Genomic DNA, 24,871 nt, shown 5'->3' on the forward strand with positions numbered 1-24,871 from the left:
TGTCCTCACCTCAAAAAAGATATTTTGGCCTTGAAAAGGGTTCAGAAAAGGGCAACTAAAATGATTAGGGGTTTGGAACAGGTCCCATGTGAAGAGAGGTTAAAGCGACTGGGACTTTTCAGTTTAGAAAAGAGGAGACTGAGGGGGGATATGATAGAGGTATATAAAATCATGAGTAGTGTGGAGAGGGCCGATAAAGAAAAGTTATTTATTAGTTCCCATAATAGAAGAAGTGGAGGACCCCAAATGAAATTAATGGGTAGCAGGTTTAAAACTAATAAAAGAAAGTTCTTCTTCACACAGTGTGTAGTCAGCCTGTGGAACTCCTTGCCAGAGGAGGCTGTGAAGGCTAGGACTATAACAGAGTTTAAAGAGAAGCTAGATAATTTCATGGAGGTTAGGTCCATAAAAGGCTATTAGCCAGGGGATAAAATGGTGTCCTTGGCCTCTGTTTGTCAGAGGCTGGAGAGGGATGGCAGGAGACAAATTGCTTGATCATTGTCTTCGGTCCACACTCTCCGGGGCACCTGGTGCTGGCCACTGTCGGCAGACAGGATACTGGGCTAGATGGACCTTTGGTCTGACCCAGTACGGCCATTCTTATGTGCTTATGAATGCCAATATAGCTGCTAAGTGTACTGTGATTGAGCTAAGTGACAATTTTTCATGTTTCAGGGACAGAAGATAATTCAGCACACATGGAACAGAAATGAAGACTGGGGTATCCTCTTTAGTTAGGACCAAATGGAAAATCTCCTGTTTAGCCAGATAAGTAGGTCTAGCCGATAATTTTCTTCTATTCAACAGAACATTCTGAACTTCTCCACCAATGTTAACCATGAAGACTTCAGGTGAACAGCCTGAAGCTCGGACTGAGTTTGTGATATCAAGTCTGAATGAAGCAGGAGTGACGGAGACCGACTGATAGTCCTAAGAGCTCTGAAAATCAGTGTTCACCAGACCATACTGAAGAAATCAGTGTAAAATGGGCCTTGTCATTCTGGATCTTGCTTAAACCTCTGGACAGAAGAGATATATGGAAAAATATACATGAGATACTTTGACCACAGCCGCAGAAAACTGTCCATCAATTAACCTGGACTGTGGCCTGCCCAATAGCAGAACTAGTGACACTTTCTGCTGCCTTTTACTGCAAACAGGTCCATTTGCATAGCTTCCCAGAGATGAAAAATGGTCCATGCCATATCTGGGCTGACAGACCACTCGTGACGACTGACCCAATTCATGGCTGTTGGACTGTCAGTCAACGCCAACGTACCATTTCCCTGATTTAATTTAATACCTCACAACCAAGGGTGCTGGAACCGAGCTAAAGTTTCCACTCTTCACTCCCACACCTCCTCCTTCCCCTGGGGTCCCAGTCAGGCCAGCAGCTGGAGTCTAGTTGGGGAACCCAAGCAGTGGTGAGCAGCACATCATGAACCCCGTGCCTGGGGTAAAGGTTCCTGATAAGCCACTCTTCTGGAAAGATAATGCCTAAGACCCAAAAGTAGTGCACATCTGACACCCACAACCAGTACATACATTTTATGTATATAAACAAATAAGATCTATTTTATAAGCTACATTAACTAAACTACACTAATTCTTCGGAAACTAAAAGACACTATTTACATGCCAGATGAAAAGACTTGCAAAAGCAAGAAAAGGGATCTCTAAGAACCATTAAGGGCAGTAGAAAGGGACTGAGGGGACTGGGATAGCTTTGGGCATGCACGAGGAAGCACAGAGTACTTGTGCTGCTACCATGAGTATGACTATAGGGAAAAAATTGATAACTACACACTGAAGTGCGTACACATCTACAGTGCAATGGACATGAGCAACTAACTCAAAGAACAGCAAATCAGTTGTGCACTTTTCTGAAACATGCATCTACTATACGTATATACACCACATTTTTCATTCCTAACCTAGACTAACTGACATATGAGTGGGACACCCACAGGGAAACTGCTCGAAGGAGAACTAAGTTTTGTGGAAAGAGTATAAACTGAGAAATGCCTTAAGATTGCATAAGGCTTAGAAACATTTTAATATTTACTATTCCAAAATATAAAGCAGCATGTGAAAAAAAAATCCACATAAGCACACACCCTACTCCTATTTCACCCAGGATTAAAGCCATGTAAGCTTGTGGTGAAAAACTGTTTATTCAATTCCCACTGTGGTCTGACTTTTATTAAGAACGTAACTCCTCAAGGCTAGAATCCCATTTAAATTTTATGTAATATAAATGTACATTTGATTACAAATCTAAATCTAAATTGATTTCTGCTATATGTAATGCAGACACCATTTTTACTTGACCTGGCAGTTAATATGCAAAAGAATGTTCAAGTATTTGAGCATCTATTTTTCCTTTTTTTCAGTTTCTTAAGGCCAATTTTAAATATGGAAATAAGCATAATATTTGTAAAAAAAAAATCTACATCAAAGATTTAAGATACAAAAAAATAAAGCATGAGGCAAAGGGTGCAAAAATTTGGCACAAATATAAAAATTAAATCAGTAGTGACATGTATTAAATCACAGAGTTGAACTAGTTATACACTGTCTTGAGTTCTTCATTACACCCATGGAATAATTCTAAAATCAAATTAAGTCAAACCAGAAAGTCTAAACTCAAACACTTCTTTTAAAACAAAGTACTGTTTTTGTTACAAATAACGAAAGATAGTGCCTTGAGGAAAATGTTCTCTCTTTGGGAAGGAGAAGGTTCAATTGCCAAAAGAGATCAATTTACCCTAAGAATGCTGCTGATGCGCTGAATTTATATCATATTTGTGAAATTTCTGCTCAGAGTACTTTTTTATGGCTTAACTGAAAAGTCTTGAAGATAGTGGTTTAAAATGGAAATATTAACGGACCCTTAACTGCAGCGTTGTGAATGTGACACTATAATGAACTCATTCCAATTACTAAAAACAAACATGCATTCGTTAACTCACATTGCAATGAAAGCATACTGTACTCATTGCTGCCTTTCGACAGAGAAAGATCTCTTTATACAAGACCTGCTGCCTCACCTCTATGTCACAGCTGAATTCGGTGCCATCCAGGAGCATCACTTTGCACTGCACAGTTTTAATCTTCTTAGGAGCTTTCTGAGGAACTTTCTCCATATTGATTTCAGCTGTCTGTACCTCCTTAGTCTCTCTATTTTCTTCTGCTTTTTGTTTTTCTTCTTGCTCATCGGCAACTTTCTCTACTTCAATCTCTTTATTATCTTCTTTTGCAGGCTGTAAGAAAGACAGTTTAATACAATAGCAAGTCCAAACCTTTCAGAATAAAGTTGAAAGAAAATTCTTCTTTTCTGTACATGAGTACTAAGTTACTTTTAATAACTATCCATTAAGGTTGGGGAGGGGGGGAAGAGAGGGAGAGAAATCAATGGCTCCTGGGCAGACGGGAGCAGGTGCTCCTGCAGAGCCACCTCCCCACCCCAAATTTTTCAGTAGTTACACATTTAAACACCAGGGAGGGAAGGGAAAATGCTTTTAAGCTGGCTCCCATGGAATTGCCCGCTCTCCCCTTCCTCCTCGCCTGCCCCCACACACACACGCGCGTGCGTGCGCTTCTGCCTCTGATCTAGAGGCAGCAATGCGGGAGGGGGGGAAGCAGGTGGCTCCCATGGAGCTGTCTCCTGCCCCTCCCACGTGTAAACGTTTAACTGCTGAAAAATTCAGTGGCTACAAGTTTACAAACAACTCTCATTTTAACATCCCTAGTTGTTTCAGTCACAAAGGGTTATGTCTACACAGAAAAACAAAACAAGGAAGTGAGATTCAGAGCCGAGCTCAGCCTTGGGCTCACTGGGTTTGTATTGACATGCTAAGAATAGTATGTGCCCATTGGATCTTTGACTCTATTCTGAGCCAGGGTATCATCATGCAACCGCCACAGCCCCATGTCTGAAGAACTGGACTCAAACTCTTTTTTTTTTTTTTTTTTTTTTTGCATTGTGCAGACATACTCTCGGAATCACTAAAGTCCCAAAGCAGAAATACTGTACAAAAGTACAGTGAGACATATGAATCCCTGATACAATTTTAATATATGACATGGACTTCAGAGGAGTTATGAAGCCATAAATCTAGCCCACTGACTAGCCGCTATCTTTTTTATTAACTTTCCACACAGACCTGTGTTTCAGCACTGCTCACAGAATGCTTCTCCTCCTTGTCTTCTGCTTTAGCCTCCCGTTCACTCTCAATTGTTGCTTCTTCCACACTTCCTTTTGGCTGAACCACTTCCCCTGGAAGTTGACATTCCCTCTCCTCCACTGTCTCTCCTTCCTCTACAGGTTTTTTCTTGGCTTCGTCTTTGGGCTCCACCAAGCTATATGATTTTTGTTTTTTAAGCCATGGGGGGATAAAGCGAGATATTCCTTTGCCTTCAGACGGCTCTTTTTCCTTCTTCTGACTACTTGGGCTGCTTTGGGTACCTAGTGCTGGAGAAGGAGAACCTTGTGCCTCTTCAGAGACTGTCTTTTCAGACTTTTGATTTTCCTGATTCTCTGTAGCTTCGTCTTGTTTGTTCTTAGCTGCATCTGCCTCCAGCTGCTCAGATTCCTTCTTTACTTCAGTCTCTGGGCCAACTTCAGTCGTCATGGTCACAGGTTATGCTAGCAATGCAAAAAAATATATATATAAATTAAGCATTGTTTCAACATAATACATTTTGCCTCTCAACACAATTATAGGAATGATATAAAATTAAGGCACTATAGATCAATTTAACAGGATTAAAGAGCTGGTTTAATCCATCCTATAGAAGATCTTCAACCAAAAATAAAAAAAGAAAAAAACCAAAAATCTATTGCCATATTGGACATCAGGAATTTTCAAAGATGTTTATACTAAAGGGATTGATTAGGTTTCAATGTTCCACTGCCTGCCTCTTGGAAAAGTTGCAGGAATTCTCCATGGTTCCTAAAAGAAACGCTGAAATACACTTACTACAATACAGTGTTCTTAATGTTGAAGAGATATTAAAGATAAGAGATTGTTCATTAAATTACTTTCACTCTTTTCAAGCAGTTTAATGGGGCTCATATTTCAGGAAAAATTTGACTTGTTTGAAAATCCAAGCTATTCATGGGCATCCTGGCCTCATTGACATCAGTAGGAAAAGGTGCTTAAACCATTTTTGTGCATTTCAAACTAGTGTAGGGAAAATTATTCAAATGTAAAGTTCTTCCCCTTCCTGTGTGTTTATCAGGAGTACGTTTCCAATCCCAACACTATTCATAACCAGAATTCTAATTAACTTTAAATGAAAATATTAAAGCCTATTTTAATTGCAAGAGCTACATGGTCTCCTTGTCAGAAATAAATTAAATTACTTGTACAAAGGCAGGCACATGCAGAATGCTAGCAATCAAGCCCATGTGCTTGACAGCTGCATACTAACCAGCTATTAATGGACAGGCAAGTTTCGTAAATTTTTGTTTCTCATTAATTCAGCAGAATGCAAATTAAAAAAACAACAACAAAAAACCCTGATTCCCTAAAGCAACTTGAAAGTAGGAGCAAAGAAAGTGAAGTACATCTGTATTTAATAGTGCCTGAAACTTTTATGGGCTATTGTTTTTTAAAATACATAGAGGCAATGTAAAATGCCTTCAACAGACCTCAAATCAAGTCTGGTCACTGAATCACAAGTTTATATAAGAAAGCACCAGCACAGGATACATTTAATACACGTTTACTCAAGCCAACCCCTTTTTAAAAGCATAGGAGAAAGTACTGGCATAGCTAGGCAGCCTGGAGGGTTTTCAGAATGCAATAGAATTCATTCCAGCTGCTGATGTCAGCAGGGCATCCCAACGAAAAACTGCACGACCTGAACAGCTTCTTGTTTAAAAATAAAAGACTATTAATTCAAGGCTCCTACTGATCTCCACAAATGCTAAACGATGCAATAAGAGTAGCAGTCTCCACATTAATTAGTTCATTAATTAATTGAGCAATTTTAAAATCAAACATGCCATCTTAAATTTTAGTCAGAAACTAACTGAAAACCAGTGAATATGATAATAAGTTACGGTATTTTAGTCCTGACAGGGAGCACGGCTAAATGAACTGCCACTTTCTGCAGTAGCTAAAGTTTCCAAATGGACTTCATGCCCGACCACTAATGGAATGAACACAATAAACCAGACTGAGATGACAAAGATATGGATAACAAATGAGAGATGCATCCACCTAAGAGGTTATGAGCCAAATGGAGACAGCCACTGTTGGTACTTGGCTATCCGAAGGCAGCATTGTTAACTCATTTTTACTGAGAGGCTCTATGGATACACAGGGCTCAATTTAAAATCAACTACTCATCATTACAGTCATGCCGAGCAACCAGACATGACCAGCAACAAGACAATGGAGATTAGTCAAAGCACTGTATGCTTGGAGATGAGATTTCCTTTCCCCCTTCCCCCGGTGATCCTCCACTGCCATCCAAATTGAAACAATATAATCAAAAGACACCTCCCGGAATAAGATACTGTAGTAACAACTTACAAAAATGTCAGCTGATAATATTTGGCCCCCCTGTCACAGAAGAAAGAATTTTGATTTAAGCTCACACTTAAAATACTCCATTTGATACTTGTTATTTTCCCCAGCTGTTATAAAAAGAAAGGAAAGAACTTTTGCCATGCTTAATAGATTTATATTGACACTGAATGCTGCTTTTACATAAATGTCTAATTTCAGGATGAATGCAAAATTTATTTCGTAATGAAAAATATGGACTGTCCAAATATTTCCCTAAAACTAGTTTCTAAGTAAACCAATGATTTCAGGAAATATCTGGATTTAAAGTAAATTATGCCAATGCTAGCTGTACATTTACCACCTTCTGAGAAATCATTCCTCTGGATAACATTTGGATAAAAATAAGCAATATATTCTATATAAAATCTGGAAATTCAAATCTCAATCAACCTAGAAGAGGTTTATAATTTAAATATCAAACCACTACTTCAGCAAATAGAAATAGATCAGGAGTGTTGGTGGAAGCATGCAACTTTCTGGTTGGGAAGAACATCCACAGTCAAAAATGGATATTTGAAATACTGTACATCTTTCTTATTTCAAAATCTTTCTGCAATCATTCCAGATAAACCTTTGACAGGAATACAGATGATGTAGTTAGAATTCATATGCAATAAGGAAAGAAATATTGAGTGTGAGTGTGAATAATTTGTATGAACCCATTACACAGGGTGGACTATACTTTTCAAATATTCAATGGTATTTTCAATATTACCGGCCCACACACAAATCAGTAATGGGCATTTTGGTTTTTACTAAACAAGAAAACTGTGGCAGTGTAAACAATGCTAGGTTAAAATTAAAATTAGATTTAAAAAAACTCTTACTCGCCAGACTTGGAATAGAAAACCGAAGATAAAATAAATTCTCTTCCCTCATCAATGACATCCATTGCAAATAATGCAATTTGTAACTCAAATAATAAACCAGAGAGCTTCAAAGACCAGGAGAGCCATGGAATACATATGGTTGGCCAGCTACTCAGTAAAGAAATTTTTCTAAACATTTTTTAGATCAAAACTAATTTTAATTGGCCCATTCTCTTGTGATATCAGTACTATCAATTACGCATTAGGTTTTTCAACTTTCTTAAAAAAAACCTGATTCATACAGAAAAAACTTTAATAGAATCTATGGCATTTGATCAGTTAGGAAACAATCACCAATTACTGAATATTTACTACTAAATGTCTATTTGGTTATACTCTTAGGGCTTCCTAGCAGAAATGGTTACACAAAAGGAAATTAATTTCATTTCTCACCTGCTAAGCTACCTCTCACTAGAAACAGAAAAATAGTCCAATGAAAAAAGAACAGTTTTTAAAAAGTGAACTTTCTATGAAAAAACTAACACTGATGACATACCCAGCAAAAGTGACTGAGGACAATTAAATACTTGAATAAATGGTAACCATATAGCTAATATTAAAAATACATTCAGTAGCAAAATATAATAAGCATTCTTTTTTTAATATTAACAACTGACACACACGCCTGGTCTGTGAAATATGGATAATCAGATATTTAAATTCAATAAAAATCACTTGAAATGATGTTTCAGAGGGGTAGCCAAGTTAGTCTGTAACAAGAAAAACTTAGAAAACAACAAATAGACTAGTAGCACCTTAAGGCCTAACAAAACATGTAGATGGTATAATGAGCTTTTGTGGGCGCAACTCACTTCAAGTCATCTGAAGAAGTGGGTTGTGCCCACAAAAGCTCACGATACCATCTACATGTTTTGTTAGTCTTTAAGATGCTACTAGCCTATTAATTGTTTAAGTTTTTACTAAAAATAATGTCATCAGTATTGTAATTATGTTTATTCTGTAACGTGTGGTAACACTTAACAAGAGAGGTCTATTGATTACATTACTCTGTAATATCTTCAAACAAAAGTTCACTGTTGTAACAATTATTGTTTTGTTTCTGATATGTACATGTTTACACTTCCCAAGACTGACAATCATTTAAGTTGCTAAAAATCAAATTACATTTTGCGAGTTACTTCTATTTTTACATGAAATTGCAGGTTGGACCCTCCCTGGTCCAGCATCCTCAGGACCTGACCAGTTCCAAACAAGGGAATTTGTCAAATTAGGTGAGGTCCCCTGCCACTGGTCTCCGAGCCCAATGACTCTCACCACCAGTGGCTTCACTTCCAGTCCAATGAGCCCCCTCCTCTGGCCAGCTGAGCAGCTGAATCCAGCCAGCCCACAGCTGGCTCCCAGCCCTCCTCCTGTCAAGCCCCAGCCCTGAGGCAGACAACTGGAGCTGCCACAGACTCCCAGCCCTGATGTTCTCTGGTCCAGAGATATCTGTGGTCCCACTGGTTTATGGAGGTACAACCTGTACTAAATTAGGGTGCATCTACACCGCAGTATTATTTCAGAATAATGGCTAATATTCCGAAAGAACAATGCGAGCATCTATACAGGCAGTCCCCGGGTTACGTGCAAGATAGGGACTGTAGGTTTGTTCTTAAGTTGAATCTGTATGTAAGTCGGAACTGGCGTCCAGATTCAGCCGCTGCTGAAACTGACCGCCAGTTCTGACTTACATACAGATTCAACTTAAGAACCCTAAGTCCCCAAGTCAGCTGCTGCTGAAACTGATCAGCGGCTGATTCCAGGAAGCCCGGGGCAGCGCTGGTCAGTTTCAGCAGCAGCTGACTTCAGGACGCCTGGGGCAGAGCAGCTGGGGTGCTGCTGGGTTGGTCCAGTAGTGCCCAGAGTGGCGCTGCGGGACCAACCGGCAGCGCCCCAGCTGCTCTGCCCCAGGGTCCACAACAAAAGCCTGGTCTGCTGGGGGGGGCACACTAGCTGCGCCCCCCCCCCCCCCCAGCAGACCAGGGACACGGGGAGCAAAGCCTCAGCGGCGGGGTGCCGTGCCTCTGAGGCTTTGCTCTGGCGCGGGACCCGCTGCCGCTGTGGCTTTGCTCCTGGTGTCCCTGGTCTGCTGGGGACCATCTCCAGCAGACCAGGGATACTGCGAGCAAAGCCGCAGCGGCGGCGGGTCCCCACGCCTCTGAGGCTTTGCCAGAGCAAAGCCTCAGAAGCGTGGGAACCCGCCACGGCTGCGGCTTTGCTCCCGGTGTTCCTGGTCTGCTGGAGACAGTCCCCAGCAGACCAGGGGCACCGGGAGCAGCTTTTCTTGCCCCGGAGGTCGAGGTGGCGGACCGCTGCCTGCGAGCTCCGGGGCGAGAAAGCCCCGTTCGTAAGTGCGGATCCGCCATAAGTCGGATCCGCGTAAGTCGGGGACTGCCTGTACAGCAATTTTGTTATTTTGAAATAAATTTGGAACAACAGGTGACATTCCAAATTCTGTAAACCTCATTCTACGAGGAATAATGCCCATTCTGAAACAGCTATTTCAGAACACCACTAGTGTGGATGCTTCACTGCTGCTATTTTGAAATAGCTCTTCCCCAGGGCCATTCAAAGTAATTACTCCTCAGTGCCTCCTGGGGCTCTAAATCAAGGTAGCACGTCCACATAAGGGAAGCCTGCCTTGGACTAATTTTGAGGCTTCCCTGTAGTATACACGTGCTATTTTGAAATAAGCTATTTCGGAGTATTTCTTCTGGAATAGTTTATTCCGAAATAGTACGGGTATGTCTATACTGCACACTTGTTTTACTTCTCTTGCGTGCATGTATCCATCACAACACTGCATCCTGAGCTGGAAATGGTCTTTTCTAGGAAACAATCCAGAAATATCTGCATGACAAAGAAAACCTGATTGAATGCTGTCTAGTCAAATTGCAACTTTTGGCGTTAGCTGTGGCAGTGCCAATTGAAACTGATTAGGTAAGAAACAGTAGCCTAGTTTTATGAAATACAAATTAAGTCAATTTCAAAATGGCATTTTCAAAGAGGACATTTTCACATATTTATTGTTATAATTATCACATTTAAAATAATATATTTAATTACACATACACACACTGCATCCTCCTCCCTACCATTATAAGGGTTTTGTTAACACCAATAGCTAGTTCACAGCAAGCTGGGTGTGAATATACATCGTGCTAGCCTGCTGTAGACTACCCGCCCAGCTGGACGTGGCCAATAGAGGACTAGATCAAAGCTCATTAACAAACCATCAATGTGCATGAGCAAAGTCTACACAGACAGTATAATGTGCAGCAGGCGAGCATGCAGTAGATTCATATTCCAGCTTGCTAAGAAGTAAATATTGGTATAGAAAACAAAAGTTCTTGGAGGCTGTTATTGTCTTCTGCTCAGAGCATGGATCTTACTAGCTGTTATGCACCTGAACTCAGCATGACTGGGTCATGAGCTTTCACACAGGGGATTAATGACTAAGATGTGTTTATAATCACATGAATTTCAATGTACAGGAGATGACCACCACTGGCAGCAAGAGAGCAATAATCCAAGCTTTCATTATAACTTGTGTGATCCCAGATGGGGGAAAACGGTCCTGCTACTGCAGAACTCCTCAAGCAAATAGAGGCATCTGAAGATCCAATAACAGGGGTAATCAGGCCTGAGGACCTGAGCCTCTTCCGCCAGAAAGGCATGAACGGCATCACTAACGCTCTCTTATTCCTATCTTCTGTGGAAGAGCAGTAGAAAAGGTGGAAAGATTTATTGAAAGGACCTTGCCATCTCTGCAAAAGGGCATTACCATCTTACATTCTAGGTCTCAATATACACAGGCATTTTATTATTGTTTCCGGATAGAAAGCGGTAGATCACCAGCTCCCTGAGCTGACTTATGTTGAGTGAAATATTTTTGGAGACAAGAATTACTCTGACTTCTGACAAAAAGTGATCATTTCCTAGTTAATGGGAAGTGCAGCTAGAGATATTAACAACCACAACAAGCGTAGGGGTAGGCATGATCATGTTCTTCCTTGTTACTATGAAAACCCTATCAGACCCTATGTGTTGTGACCAGAACAGGTATGGTAACTATGGAAGAAATAGTGTTGTGAGACCTCAATGAATCAGTTTCCAACTAGTGGATACTACGCTCCTCTTCTGGTAGCCATTCCCTCAACTCAGTGGGGAAGATCCCTTCATAATAAAAATCTACCATTTGAAGGATTAGAGCAGTGGTCTCCATCCTTTTTACACCCAAGATCACTTTTTAAATGACAGACCAAGTCAAGATCTACCGCCCTGCCCCTTCCTTGAAGCCCTGTCCTCTCTATTCTCCTCCTCTCCATCACTTGCTATCCCCAATCCTTATACTGCTGCTTTTTTATTATTATTATTCTGTAGGAAGAGGTTTTTCCAACATTTGGCCTGTCTACACTGGACCAAATGTCAGAAAAAAAACCCCTTCTTTTGGAAGCCACCTTATTCCTTGTAGAAAGAGGAATATTGGGGTGACCAAAAGAGCCTGTTTGCTCTTCCACTAAAAAGGCGGAAGAACAAACGCAACCCTGGATGCAGAAGAGTTTTTCTGGGATATCTCCAGAATCCTGAAAAAATCCTGCAGTCTAGCTGAACCCTTGCTGTGTTGAGACAGGATGTGTAGGCTCTGGGGTGGGAATGAGGGATTTGGGTGTGGGAAGGGGTGAGAGGTGCAAGCTCTGGGAGGAAATCTGAATGCAGGAGGAGGTGAAGAAGGGGACACTGGCTCAGGGAGGAGGCTCCAGGCTGGGAAGTGTTGGGATACTAAGAAGCCACAGGCTTGCGGATGGGAGGGTGCAAGAATTTGGGTTGGGGTATGTGAGGGGCTGAGGGCATGAGGTTCCAGTGTTTGATAGGCTCAGATCTAGGGTCTGGGGAAGGGGGAATGCAGGAGTGGTTGTGGCCAGATGGGGGCTTGGCCCCAATGGGGGTTTGTTGGCCAGGCTTCATTTTTAAATAGAATACTATGTTCAACACAAAAAGTTTCTGCATTGTCTTTATTTATGAGAATGGCAGGGAACCTGCCTTGAGTCAGGGGTCACTGACCCATAGAAAAGTCATTTGGGAGCAGGGGACACAGTACTGGGGAGGAGTGCTAGTGGGTTCTGGAGCAAGGAACAGGGTGCTAGTGGGGGCAGGGGAGAGGGGGCAGGGTGCCAGAAGGACAGGTTTCTGCAGCAGGAGACAGGGTGCTGGGGGGACAGGTTTCTGCAGAGGGGAGCAGGGGGACCGGTTTCTGTAGTAGGAGACAGGGTGCCAGAAGGAACTGGTTTCTGCGGGGGGGGCAGGTTTCTGCAGCGGGGTCGGGGGGGCAAGGGAGAGGGAACAGGGGGCCAGGAGGGCGGGGGACAAGTTTGGGGCAGAGGAGAGGGAACAAGGTTGGGGGAAGAGAGTTCCCTACACCGGCCACGGAGGGAAGCCTCTGACCCGCGCTCCCTCCGGATTGACCGTAGGGCAGCTGGGCTGGAGTGAAGAAAAGCGGATGCCCGGCCAGCTCGCCATGGTGCTCAGTCAGGGTGCCACCAAGCTCCACGTGGGCAGGAGCAGAGGGGAAGCCGCCCAATCAGCTGGAGAGTGGTTCAGCCTCCTCTGGGCTGAACTCCACAGCCAGCAGGCCAGGCAGCTTCTCCTCTGCGCCAGCCCACGTGGAGTGTGGTGCACCCTGGCTGAGCGCCATGGACAGCTGGCCAGGCAGCTGCTTCTCTTCCCTCCAGCCTGGCTGCCCTGCGCTCAGCCCAGGGAGGCTGCGCCTAGTTCCAGCTGTGAAAGCCACAGTCAGCTGGCTGTGGTGTTTCAGCCCTCCCGACCTCCCAGCTCCCACCATTCCTCGCAGCTACTCACCTGTGTTGTTGCTCGGTGAGTAGCTGCTCCTCAAATGAGGAAATCTAATGTAAATGTACTGAGCAGGTGCGCAGTTCAGAGAGGGCTCAAGAGCTACTCTTAGAGCCCCTGAGATCTACCGGTAAGCTTACGATCTACTGGTTGGTGACCACGGGATTAGAGAATGCATAATTGGAGCTAGAGTTCTACTAATGGATGATAAAGAGTAAGCTGTGCGAGGATACTCAGGGTTACTGGAGAGGTATCATATGAATTATAAACTGTAAAAAAATTCCTGCATATGACATCAGAATTCCCAATGGGTTCCAATAAAAATTAGATGTTTGTTTCTGTGACGTGTTTTTTCATTATGACCATGTTCCTCTTCTGTTAACATTTTTCTGAGATGAAACCTTGTACCTAATAACATTCATCTTTAGTCCAAGCTTATAACTGCCTCTCCTGGCATTATGTATCTATGTGCTGAATCCAAGGTGCTTCAGAAACTGTATTGCTGGGTTTTTGCTGCTGCCTTCTCTCTGCACAGAATCCTGACTGGAAAAAAATTCTGAAAAAGGAAGAAGTGGTTTTCTTTCTTCCCTAAAGCCAATATTATTATGACCATGATCCTGAAGACAAACCCTGGAAGCATATGCAAGATAAAATGATAATGACTGAAGATGGATTTTAAAAAAAAGCCTCAGAGGGGTAGCTGCGTTAATCTGTAACTTTAAAAACAATGCATAGTCTTGTGTTACCTTAGAGACTAACAAAAGCATACATATATCCAGTAAAAATCCAGTGGTCCGGCATCCACTGGTCCGGAACCATCTGGAACCCAGAAGTGCTTCGGGCAGCTGGAAAATTGGAGCTGCTCTGCCCCCGGTTTCCCTGATTCCACCGCTGCTGAAACTGACCAGCGGCTCACTCGGGGAAGACGGGGGCAGAGCAGCTGGGGTGCTGCCGGGTTGGTCCCGTAGTGTTGTCCCTCGGCACTGCAAGACCAACCCGGCAGCACCCCAGCTGCTCTGCCCCAGACTTCCCCAAGTTAGCTGCTGCTGAAACTGACTAGCAGCTGACTCCGGAAGCCCGGGGCAGAGCATGCTGTGCCCCGGGCTTCCTGGAGTCAGCCGCTGGTCAGTTTCAGCAGCGGCTGACTTCGGGAAGTCTGAGGCAGAGCAGCTGGGGTGCTGCCGGGTTGGTCCCGCAGCGCCAAGGGGCACATCCTCCCCACTCTACCCCAGACCCCTCCTAGCCCCCCCCCCCTTCCTATAGTCCGGCATATCTGATAATCCGGCACTCCCTGGGTCCTAAAGGTGATGGATTATCAGAAGTTTACTGTAGTATCATGAGTTTTCATGGGCAAAACCCACTTTTTCAGATAAGATTATCTTGAATGGAGAAAGTCTTCCAGTCATTTGCAGAATAGAAGAATAGTCTGAGGGCAGTTAAATGGGATGATTTGTAGATAAGCCTCCTTTGGAAACTTATTTAGTTAGTTCATAATGGGGTATGCACAGATTTTCTTTCATTCACTGAAGGCAGAAACAGGATAAAGAGCTTGCTTGACTTAAAAGATCTATGCAATTAGATTTATGCTTCACCAGTCTAAGCAGCCATCATAATGGACTGCAAATGGAAAACAAGAAGATATCCACATTGCAAACCATTGTAAAGAATACGCAATCTTTAAATATATTACAGAAAAATTAGTATCCGAAGAAGGAATGGTAATTTCCCCAGCAGAAAAGTTATTGAAGGGCATGTAATTGTAAATAAAGTAGTCATGAGATTTGTCCTGAAACACAACTGAATCAGAGTTGGATGAAGTGAAAATTATTTCTTTAACTTAGATAAGATATTTTGTATCACTCTCATATTTATGACCACTTAATTATTCTACTCAAGAGTCAAGTTCAGCTAATTAAAAAAATTCCCTTGCTCTCGATCATTTAGGATACGCAAGTTTCATATCAGGTTTGACTATTCACAGAATCATGAACAACTATTACCCATTGGGACTCATACCGTTCAGTACAAAACACAGTAAAATCTAATACTCTGGTTATATTAGTGCTGTTCATTCTGGTCATTGTTGTATTGGTATATTGCAGAGAAAGCAAATTCTTAGTCTGACTAGCCTTCTCAAAGTAACTCTCAAGAATAGCACATGAAAAGTAGTGACAGTGACAAGGGATTACCTTACAAGCCGGAGACCTGTTTGTCCACAATAGTTTAAGAGAGGAAACTGCCTTACATTAGGAACAGATAATTGGCCTATGGCACAGATCTCATTCTTTCATTTCTGCAACAAGGGAAGCCTACTTACTTTAAAGGCAACATGAAAAAAAAAAGTCCTGGCAGTTTCATTGATGGGAACAATCTTATATATTATTCAAGAACTCAAAGAGAATTACTACTTTTATTTATTTATCTCTCTCTCTTTCTTTCTCTCTCTCTTAGATATATATCTATATATATTTCAGCATGTCACTCTGTGTCCCACATCTCATCCACCCTTAGCTGCAGCCTCCTGCCATAGGTATAGGGGAAACACACAGGCTCCCCAACAGCCTCCTCCTCCCCACACCCCCAACCTCTGGCCAAGACTCCGCACCGCCAGCCCCCTCACTCATCACGTGCCCACACTCCCTGCCCCTTCACTCATGGAGCTCCTGGGATGCAGCACGGCCTCCCCCCTCCATGGTGCTCTGGGGGAGGCAGAAGCCATGCAGCCTCTCCCCTCCCTGCATCCCCAGCTCCCTCACACCCCCTCTTGGGTCGACAGCCTGCACCCTAAGACCCCTCACTTACCCCTTCCACCGAGACCCCACATCCCCAGCCCACTCCTGCACCCTATCCCCCCAGCCAGACACCTACCCCCAGACAAAGGGGGGTTGGCAAGAGTAGTGAGCAGGGAGTCCTAGTAAATTGTAAGCTCTTTAGGATATGCCTTTTTGTTTTGTGCATCACTGAGCACAATGGGGTCCTAACCCAGGACTGTGGCTTCCAAGCACTACAGTAATATAAATAATAATAAAATATTGGAGCCAGTTCTTAGAAATGTTTTTGAGAACACATGACAAGAATGATCAAGAATCTGAAGTATCTTAATTACTAATATAGCTAACAGGAAACTAGTGACTTCTATACTATGTAAAATCAAGGTTTATTGTCCTAAAGCCAATAAGCCAAACAAAAGCAACCTAAATGACCTGTGCAACATATTATTTAAATTCTTTTGCCTAGCATATGATCATTCAATTTCAAATGGATAGAAGAATCAGTAATTTGTCTTCAAAGGCACAAGGTAAATGAAGCAGCATTGTTTTCATGCTTGATCTTTGAAGACTAAGCATTTGTTAGACAAGAGAATAAAATACAATTTGTTTTTGTTTTGTTTGTAATTAAGTCAGTTTCCTATTGAATGAATAATTGAAACTCGCATTAGTTTACAAAATGCTGTTCTGATTCAATGGTTTAAATGACAAATTGTCAACAGCATGAGATAATGCTGCAGACTAATCAATAAAATACTTTGAAATATTTTATACACTGTTTTGCTTTGCACAGGGCATTTTTGTATTTGATTACTGGCCAGATTCACAGGAGGAGTAATTGAAGCATGATCATATGTCCTTTAGGTTTTAAATGCTCATCTGTGAGCACTCAGTTTATCTTTTTATAATGAAAAAAATAAAGCATTTTCTATTATTTCTTCTATGATTATCAAATTAAAAAAATTTTGGAAGCAGAAAACTGTTTGTTTGCACACCCTTCATTAGTGCAGACCATCTGCTAACCACACAGTTGCAGATATCAACACAGATCCATACACAAAAAAAGTATATCAATTTATAGCATTCTGATCGTCTTGTTAGCAAACTAAGTGGATGAGAAATCCAAATTCACTCTTCAGTTGTGAAAGAAAATAATCAGAGGCTTTTCAAACCCTTGGGAAACACATTATTAACAAAATGGGCGTGGTTTCCCGTTTCACGATCCCTTAGATACAAGCCAAGAAAAAACCCTGCAAATTAGATTTATCCAGTACAACTGAAGTCAGCCAGTTGCACTTTATATCTTAATTGTATGGCTATCAGTTTACTATTACTGGTTTGTTTCTCAGCAATAGCTCTAAAATTAATCCAAATTAGACAGGATATATAATCTTCAAAAATTTAGCTCCCTGTACTGCATTTGCACTGGTTCCAATAATCATTTTAACAATTTGGTTATCTTTTTTTCCCCTGTTCATTCTTAAAGAGACTGTATTTCAGCCTTAGCATGATAATTCTAAGTGAAATTTAAAAACAAAAATTTTAGTTACAACACCTATATCAAGTACTTCTCAAACTAGATAACTGTGCTATTTACATCAACAACTATTCAAATAAACAGGACAGCTAATTATGTATACCAAGAAACCCAAATCTAAATATTTATTCATCAAAGCTGGTAATAAGCACTGTTTGGGCTTTTGCCAACACAACCATACTAAATCCTAGTCAAGGTACACAGAATAAATAGGGAGTAGACTCAACTGTTGTTAGTTTGAAAAACAGTTATATGACAAAATCTTGTCGGAACAATCAGCTTCCCTTGCTATGACAATCCTACCAGATTTAGAATCTGAACTGATCTCATTCTGTCAAGTCCTCCTCCTCTACAGCAAAGATGTGCACAAATACCACAGGGATCCACAACATGGAAACAAATCAACAACATTTGGTTTGTTTTAAAACTTTGCTGTAGCAGAGTCTTCTGTGATGGCTGAAGTGTTTGGACAACTCAAACAAGATTTTGACAAGATGAAAATGTAATTTCTAAACACTTGTAAACTGATTAGCCTATCGTTCTGCTTTTCACCTTTTCATGCTAAGTTGTGAGTACACCTCAAACTAAGAAAACATGTAAGCAGATCAAACAAGTGGTCACTGTCCCACCATAATTTGGTCAGCAGATGGTGCTGACAGAGCTAACATTTAGTAGCACATTCCACCGACCAAACTCATTGCAGTAATGATTTCCCCAGGCAAAGACGTAATCACATAAATAGTATGACAAAAGTAAGACCTCTCTATTACTATTGTTACATGCCATTTTGCTTTAAACAGAAAAAAAAGGGGGGAAAGATATTTACATAGCGCCAGATATGGCACTGTCTCTATAAAAATAGTATTTCCAACAGAACCACTGTTCCAAAACCAGATATGGCACACAGCTTGGCAAATTAATCCAGATGTATTGCTTTTGAGGAATAGTACTTCTAGGCATCAGTCCTTTCCAGATGGTAAAAATCACTGATTACAGTATTCATTATCTTTTGTTATTATACTTAACTGTTTGCTGACCATCAACCAGCTGAATGTTCTGAGGTACAAAGAATTTTTCCCCACAGTCAATAATCCACCTCCATTTCCAATACATTAATAATATATCACTTTAATGGTCTTTGGAAACATGTATAGAACATTAATTCTGTAAATCTGAATTCCCTGCTTATTTATTAAACTGGCAGGCACAACATCACTTTTTACATTTTCCAAAACACAAGAGTCATCACTCATTTGAGCTGACAATTCCCTATAGAAAAAGGTAAGGGAGGAAAAGAAGAACAGCAGCTCTGTTCCTCTAGCACGGATATTTAAATGTCATTACTACAGCAATGCTGAAGATTAAGGTAAAGACAACAAATACTTAAAAGCCCAGGTGGCAGTAAAAATGCTGTATTTTGCACAAAAGGCTGCTTCTGAATAAAACTGGAAAGGAATTGCTGCAATCGAAATAGGATGCTACAACAACACAGCTAATTCTCTGCAAGTTAACTGTAAAAAGTTACTTAAGAAAGTAATGTTACCTCATTATAAAGTCAAAACAATCTGCAAATATGAACGTAGGCATTATTTAGACACATTAAAAAAAACTAGATATATGAACACATTCTATATTAGTTTAGTTATGCTTTCATATTAAGGTGCATAAAGGTGTTAATTTTCTCTTTTCAAGTATGCTGTATTATTTAAGGAGGCATTACCAAGAGCCATTATGTTAAAAAAAATGAAATTTCTTGAAACTTATATTCTTGAATGGATTTTGTTTGCTGAAGTTGTGAATATACTATAAAATATGTATTTTATTATAATTTGAAACTGTGGAGCAAATGCATTTAAATTAAAACAGCATCTTAAAAAGAAACTGATTTGTCTTCAAAGCAACCCTATGGTTAAACAAATCAATTATTAAAACCCATGCATTTTAAAAAGAAAGTTCGGACTGTAAAACAAAGGTACCTTTCAAATATTATACATTACCAGGTGCCATTCTCTTCTAAATCCTGGCTCCTGATCAGAATATCCTTCTGACACAAAATGTAAGCAAATATACATCTTTCCAATAGTCTGAAAACAATGCCGCCCATGCTAATTCCCTTGCCAGAGACAATGGGAATGTACTTTGCAATTTGTTTATAAGCTATCAAGTACCTGATGTTGTAGTGCAAATCTCAAGTGCAGCAACTTAAAATCTATAGGATAAATTAAGAATTATTTCCCCCAAAATACATACAGATGTAATTTTTATTCTGTACATCAAGCCAGTTGTCCGTAGATTTTTGCCATTAAATAAATGCAGCCAGCTGATGAAAATCCAACAGTCTGTTTGAAAAGCTTAATGAACAAGAATGACCCCACCCAAACCCTGACATTGTTGGAGATGGACATGCTCAGTGGAAAACCAGGCTGCAGTTCCAACTCATTTCATTCCAGCAGCCAGAAAACATACATGGGTCAAACAGCAACTCAGTTTTCCTGTTATCTGTCCAACAAACCAAGAGATGAACAATTTGTGTGGGAAAATCCTTACAGAATCTTTTCAAAGAAGAACTCTGTGCCAGTAGAAGACTTTTGTTTGTTTTAGGGTGGATTTCTGGCTCTACAAATTAAGCCCTCATAGAAGCGACAAAGACAAACACAAAAAAAGCTAGAATACAACTATCTATTCTATCTTTTGAGCAACTCCTTCCCCTTAAAAAAACAAACAAACACACACACACACACACACACACACACACACACACACTTTGGCTCTGTTTATGCAACAGTTGTACATACAATGTTGTACATACAATCCAGCTGGAACAACAGGGAAACATTTCACTTCTGATTCTGATTATAGAAACCTAAACAAAGTCCTGATCAGGTCTGAGCTTTTCTTTTATGATTTTATGGTGATTTCTTCATTACTTCTACAGTTTGCAATAAGAACCTTTTTTTTAAAATCTAGGACTTTCCTCTTCCGAAGCTACCCTATATTAACAGTTTATTATAAAATCAAGTTAATTTTTGGCATCTTTAGCTAACTTAATAAAAAGAGCTAAAGATAACTTTGCGCTTCTTTCACATTTTACTGCCCTAAATGAAGTTATGAGCATGGTTACTACCACGGCCTTTTATAGCACAGACTTGAAAAATAATTTATTCATAATTTAAACTGAGAAACTCAAATACGGTACTATGAAGTTCACCTGAAATGCCAACCAAGTATTATTTCATCATTCTTTTTCTTAGCAGAATTACATTTTTATAATTAAAATAAACATTGATATGTTCTGTCAAATAACTTTTTCTCTTCTATATAGTGTATGAACACAAATGCACACAGCTGTCTTCTGTGCAAAGTTATAGATTTTAAACATTTCACTTTTATTTATTTAAATTTTCATATTTGAGGGACATGATGGGGAAGGGTCAGAAAATAATTAAATGACATTAGCTGAGAGTCAAAAAAGTTAGAGATTTATAACTGTTAAATACAAGCTTAACATGTCAAAATATACAACTCAAGTATCTTTAAATTAAATTCTAGTAAGTTCTCAAGTATCGTGTCTCTTGCTTTCTCTATCGGTAAATTTCAACTGTGCTACTGATGGAAATATTTTTACAGTTTGTGTGTGGTATAGTGAAATCAACATTTACCAATAAAAATCTAATTCATCCAAGCCTGGCTATTATCAATAAGCTATATACGCCAATTACTATTTCATGAGTAGAGGACATGTACAGGAGCCTGAAAAATAAGGAAATAAAGGCAACTCCAGAGTTCAAGGTTAGAGGGAATAAGGAAATGACTAATTTTCTTCTTTTGCTTTTGGTATGATGATGACCATGTTAGATTCCAACAAGCAGGATACTGTAAATTCTTTTTGTAAGGGGATCCAACCATCAAAAGTAATTTATTTTCATCAATATATCAAGACTAAGTTCTGTACTACTTCAGAGCTAATTTTTGGACACATTCTCAGTAAACACCTGTCTTGGGGTTTCTAGTACTTTCTCAAATTATTGAACAGCCATCAGACACCATTGTGAAAAAGGAATAACTGTTTAATCTGAATAAAGTATGAGAAAATAATAGACGCAAAAGTTTACTGGACAGAACAATTTTTAAACAGCTCTGGGGCTATGCTGTACATGCCCATAAAAGCAAAGAAAAATCATGTATTCTGATACCCAGATTCAAAAATGTAAAAATTACATAGTCAATTTGAAATATAATATTGAAATCAAATATTTAAAAAAAATAAAGTTGAGTAGTTGTATGTCCTACAGCTGCTCCTGTCCATATTTGTGGTTTTACAATCACTTTTCTTTAGGAGCAAGGGTTATTTTTTTAGATTAATTTTTTCTTCTCTCTTGCTGTATGAAAAATCCACACATATGCCTAACTCCACCCACCAATAAAAGCTGACTCTGAATGGAGAACTATCAAAAAAAAATTCTGTCAAATGCACAAAACAAGTGAAATACAGAAATGGTTTTTCCCTCAAATTGTTCAAGTTTCAGTAATCTTAAGTATGTTCTGTGACAACAGCAAACATTCCTCAAACACATTTTAAAGAACTCTGATGTTCCTTTAAAGGAAAGAGTTGTATTCTAAAATTTTGAAAATACTTCATTCATTGCCATGACCTCAATCCAAAATTCACAGTGGTGGCACTGGCACAAAACTACTAGCTATACAGGCAGTCCCCGAGTTACGTGGATCCTTAGCCTCTGAGGATGCCGGCAGCGGAACAGCCGCAGCGCATCTGGGCTGCCCGCGTGCTCCGCGGCTTTGCTCCCTGTCTCCCTGGTCTGCTGGAGACCAGCAGACCAAGGAGACAGGGAGCAAAGCCGTGGAACACGCAGGCAGCAGGACAGCCGCGGCACGTCTGGGCTGTCCCGCTGCCCCCTTTGCTCCGGATGCCTGTGGTACAGCAGCTGGGGCGCTGCCGGTCGGTCCCGCAGCGCCGCTCTGGGCGCTACTGGACTAACCCGGCAGCACCCCAGCTGCTCTGCCCCAGGCGTCCCCAAGTCAGCAGCTGCTGAAACTGACCAGCGCTGACTACAGGAAGCCCGAGGCAGAGTTGCTCTGCCCCGAGCTTCCTGGAATCAGCCGCTGATCAGTTTCAGCAGCAGCTGACTTGGGGACGCCTGGGGTTCTTAAGTTGAATCTGTATGTAAGAACTGGCGTCCAGAATCAGCCTGTTGAAACTGATCAGCGGCTGATTCCAGGAAGCCCGGGGCAGAGCAACTCTGCCTCGGGCTTCCTGTAGTCAGGCGCTAGTCAGTTTCAGCAGCGGCTGAATCTGGATGCCAGTTCCGACTTACATACAGATTCAACTTAAGAACAAACCTACAGTCCCTATCTTGTACGTAACCCGGGGACTGCCTATATAGTGATATTCTTCTGGATTCTCCAGATAAATTCCAGATGCTTTTTTCACTGATTAAGATACTTAAGATATCTGAAGAATGATATACATGTCTCACATTCAGGGAAGCAATACCTTCTACGGCACAAGTATCAATTAACCAGAAGAATGGCTTGGCAGACAGCAAATTGCATATAATGTTCCTGAAAAAGTCACTAGTGTACACAACCCACCTCTAATCATGTCTCCCTTGCCATTGTCCTAACCTCCTTTGTCTCATGAATCAGTAAGTCTGGTGTTTCTCTTGTAATTTTTCTGTGACCGGGATGGTAATTTTTACATCTTTATTTTAGGCCCTATACAATGTCCAACTTAATTGCTATTCCAGTACAAGTCTATAAAGAGAAAAGGACTGGTTCACTAATTGCTTGCTTCCATAATGCATAGCAAATGAAAGATCCTGTTCCATGTAGGCCAAAGTTCTTCTCCACTGTTTGTCTCATACTTTTAATATTTGCTGCATTCTTTAACTATGTATTTGGGAGTACATAAAATATCACCATTCTTTGGAAAGCATAGATTCATTGTCTCTGTGGGACCAGAGACAATATCCAAATTCCAAACCTAAGTTTTCAAAAGTCATGAGTCAGGCACCAAAGCAACACAAGAAATTCATGGTCAAGCAACTATTTTGAGGAAGCAAGCTGTTGAAACTTATTAAAAGTCTTATTTGAAAAGTCAGCTACATAAAACCACAAAGGAGTTGAACTTCACAGACAAACAGAATATCAACAAAAATTTCTCAGATCCCATGGAACTCTATTGAACATTGCAGTTAGTTCTGCAGGGCTGACAACAAAGGGCTTGTTTACTCTGCCACTTTACTGCACTGTAACTTTTTTGCTCAAGGGTGTGAAAAAACACCCCCTCACACCACAGCAAGTTACAATGCTGTGATACACCAGTGTAAACAGCCTCCCAGCTGTCCCCATTTAGGTGATTTACCTACAGTGCTGTGAAAGCTCTCTCCCTGTGCTGGTACACCGATCATGCTGCCACATTAAAACTTACAAGTGTAGACAAAGCCAAAAGTCTTTGCATACAACATCATTTTTCTAAATGCTTTCTATCACTGCAATTCCACTGATAGTGACAATGGATGGAGCACTCAAGTTGTCAAGGCACAAAGGTCTGCCACTATTTTAGCCACTTGAATCCCTAAATCTACTATAAGTTGGGTTACACGAAACGTCTAAAAAGCTAGAAATGGGTTTACCACTGGTGGAGTTGAATAATTGGTAATGCAACAGGAAACATTTAGAAATCTTCTAGTAGAAGCAGAGTCTCAGGGACAATGGTATTAAAACTAACCATATATGATAAACTGAAGAGCCAAGCCCTCTGTTGACTGTGTCTTGTAAAGACAGTCTCTGCCTGAGAATATTATATGTACTGATGAAAGGACACATGCAGAAATTAAGAGACAAATTGTACCTTAGTGGTGTCACCTCACCAAAAGCTTTTTGAAAGTCCAAGTACACAACATGCTTCCTCAATAATCTATTTGAATTTTTTTGAAGGAGTTAAGTGTCATTTCCCTTTACAAAAGTCACATTGGCTTCACCCCAATATAGCATGTTTCTCTGTCGGGCTGGTAATTCTGTTCTTTACTATAGGTTCAACCAATTTTCCTGCTACTGAAGTTAGGTTTTACCAGCCTATAATTGTTGTCAGGATCACCTCTGGAACCTTCTTTTAAAAAATGGTGTTACTTGCTTCCTTCCAGTCATCTGATACAGAGGCTGAATTAAAGAGATAGGTTACATACCACAGTTGTTAGTTCTGCAAATCCTTATTTGAGTTCCTTCAGAACTCTTGGGTGAATAGCA

General features: G+C 40.7%; 1 protein-coding gene across 19 annotated transcripts in view; it reads right to left on the reverse strand.

The window, feature by feature from the left end:
- Positions 1 to 24,871, reverse strand: part of EPB41L2 (erythrocyte membrane protein band 4.1 like 2) — a 285,231-nt gene that overhangs the window by 164,034 nt on the left and 96,326 nt on the right. For 17 of the 19 annotated variants that reach the window (XM_075924159.1, XM_075924162.1, XM_075924170.1 and 14 more), the window contains 2 exons: positions 4,167 to 4,648; positions 3,051 to 3,263 (listed from right to left, as the gene is read on the reverse strand). In XM_075924159.1, coding sequence (XP_075780274.1) covers positions 3,051 to 3,263; positions 4,167 to 4,634 — 681 coding nt within the window. In that variant the 5' untranslated portion in view covers positions 4,635 to 4,648. Of the gene's footprint in view, positions 1 to 3,050; positions 3,264 to 4,166; positions 4,649 to 19,773; positions 20,012 to 24,871 lie in introns of those variants that run through there. The other 2 variants (XM_075924160.1, XM_075924161.1) reach the window with 2 other exon arrangements.

The sequence above is a fragment of the Pelodiscus sinensis genome, chromosome 3 (assembly GCF_049634645.1).
Source record: "Pelodiscus sinensis isolate JC-2024 chromosome 3, ASM4963464v1, whole genome shotgun sequence".
NCBI lineage: Eukaryota > Metazoa > Chordata > Testudines > Trionychidae > Pelodiscus > Pelodiscus sinensis.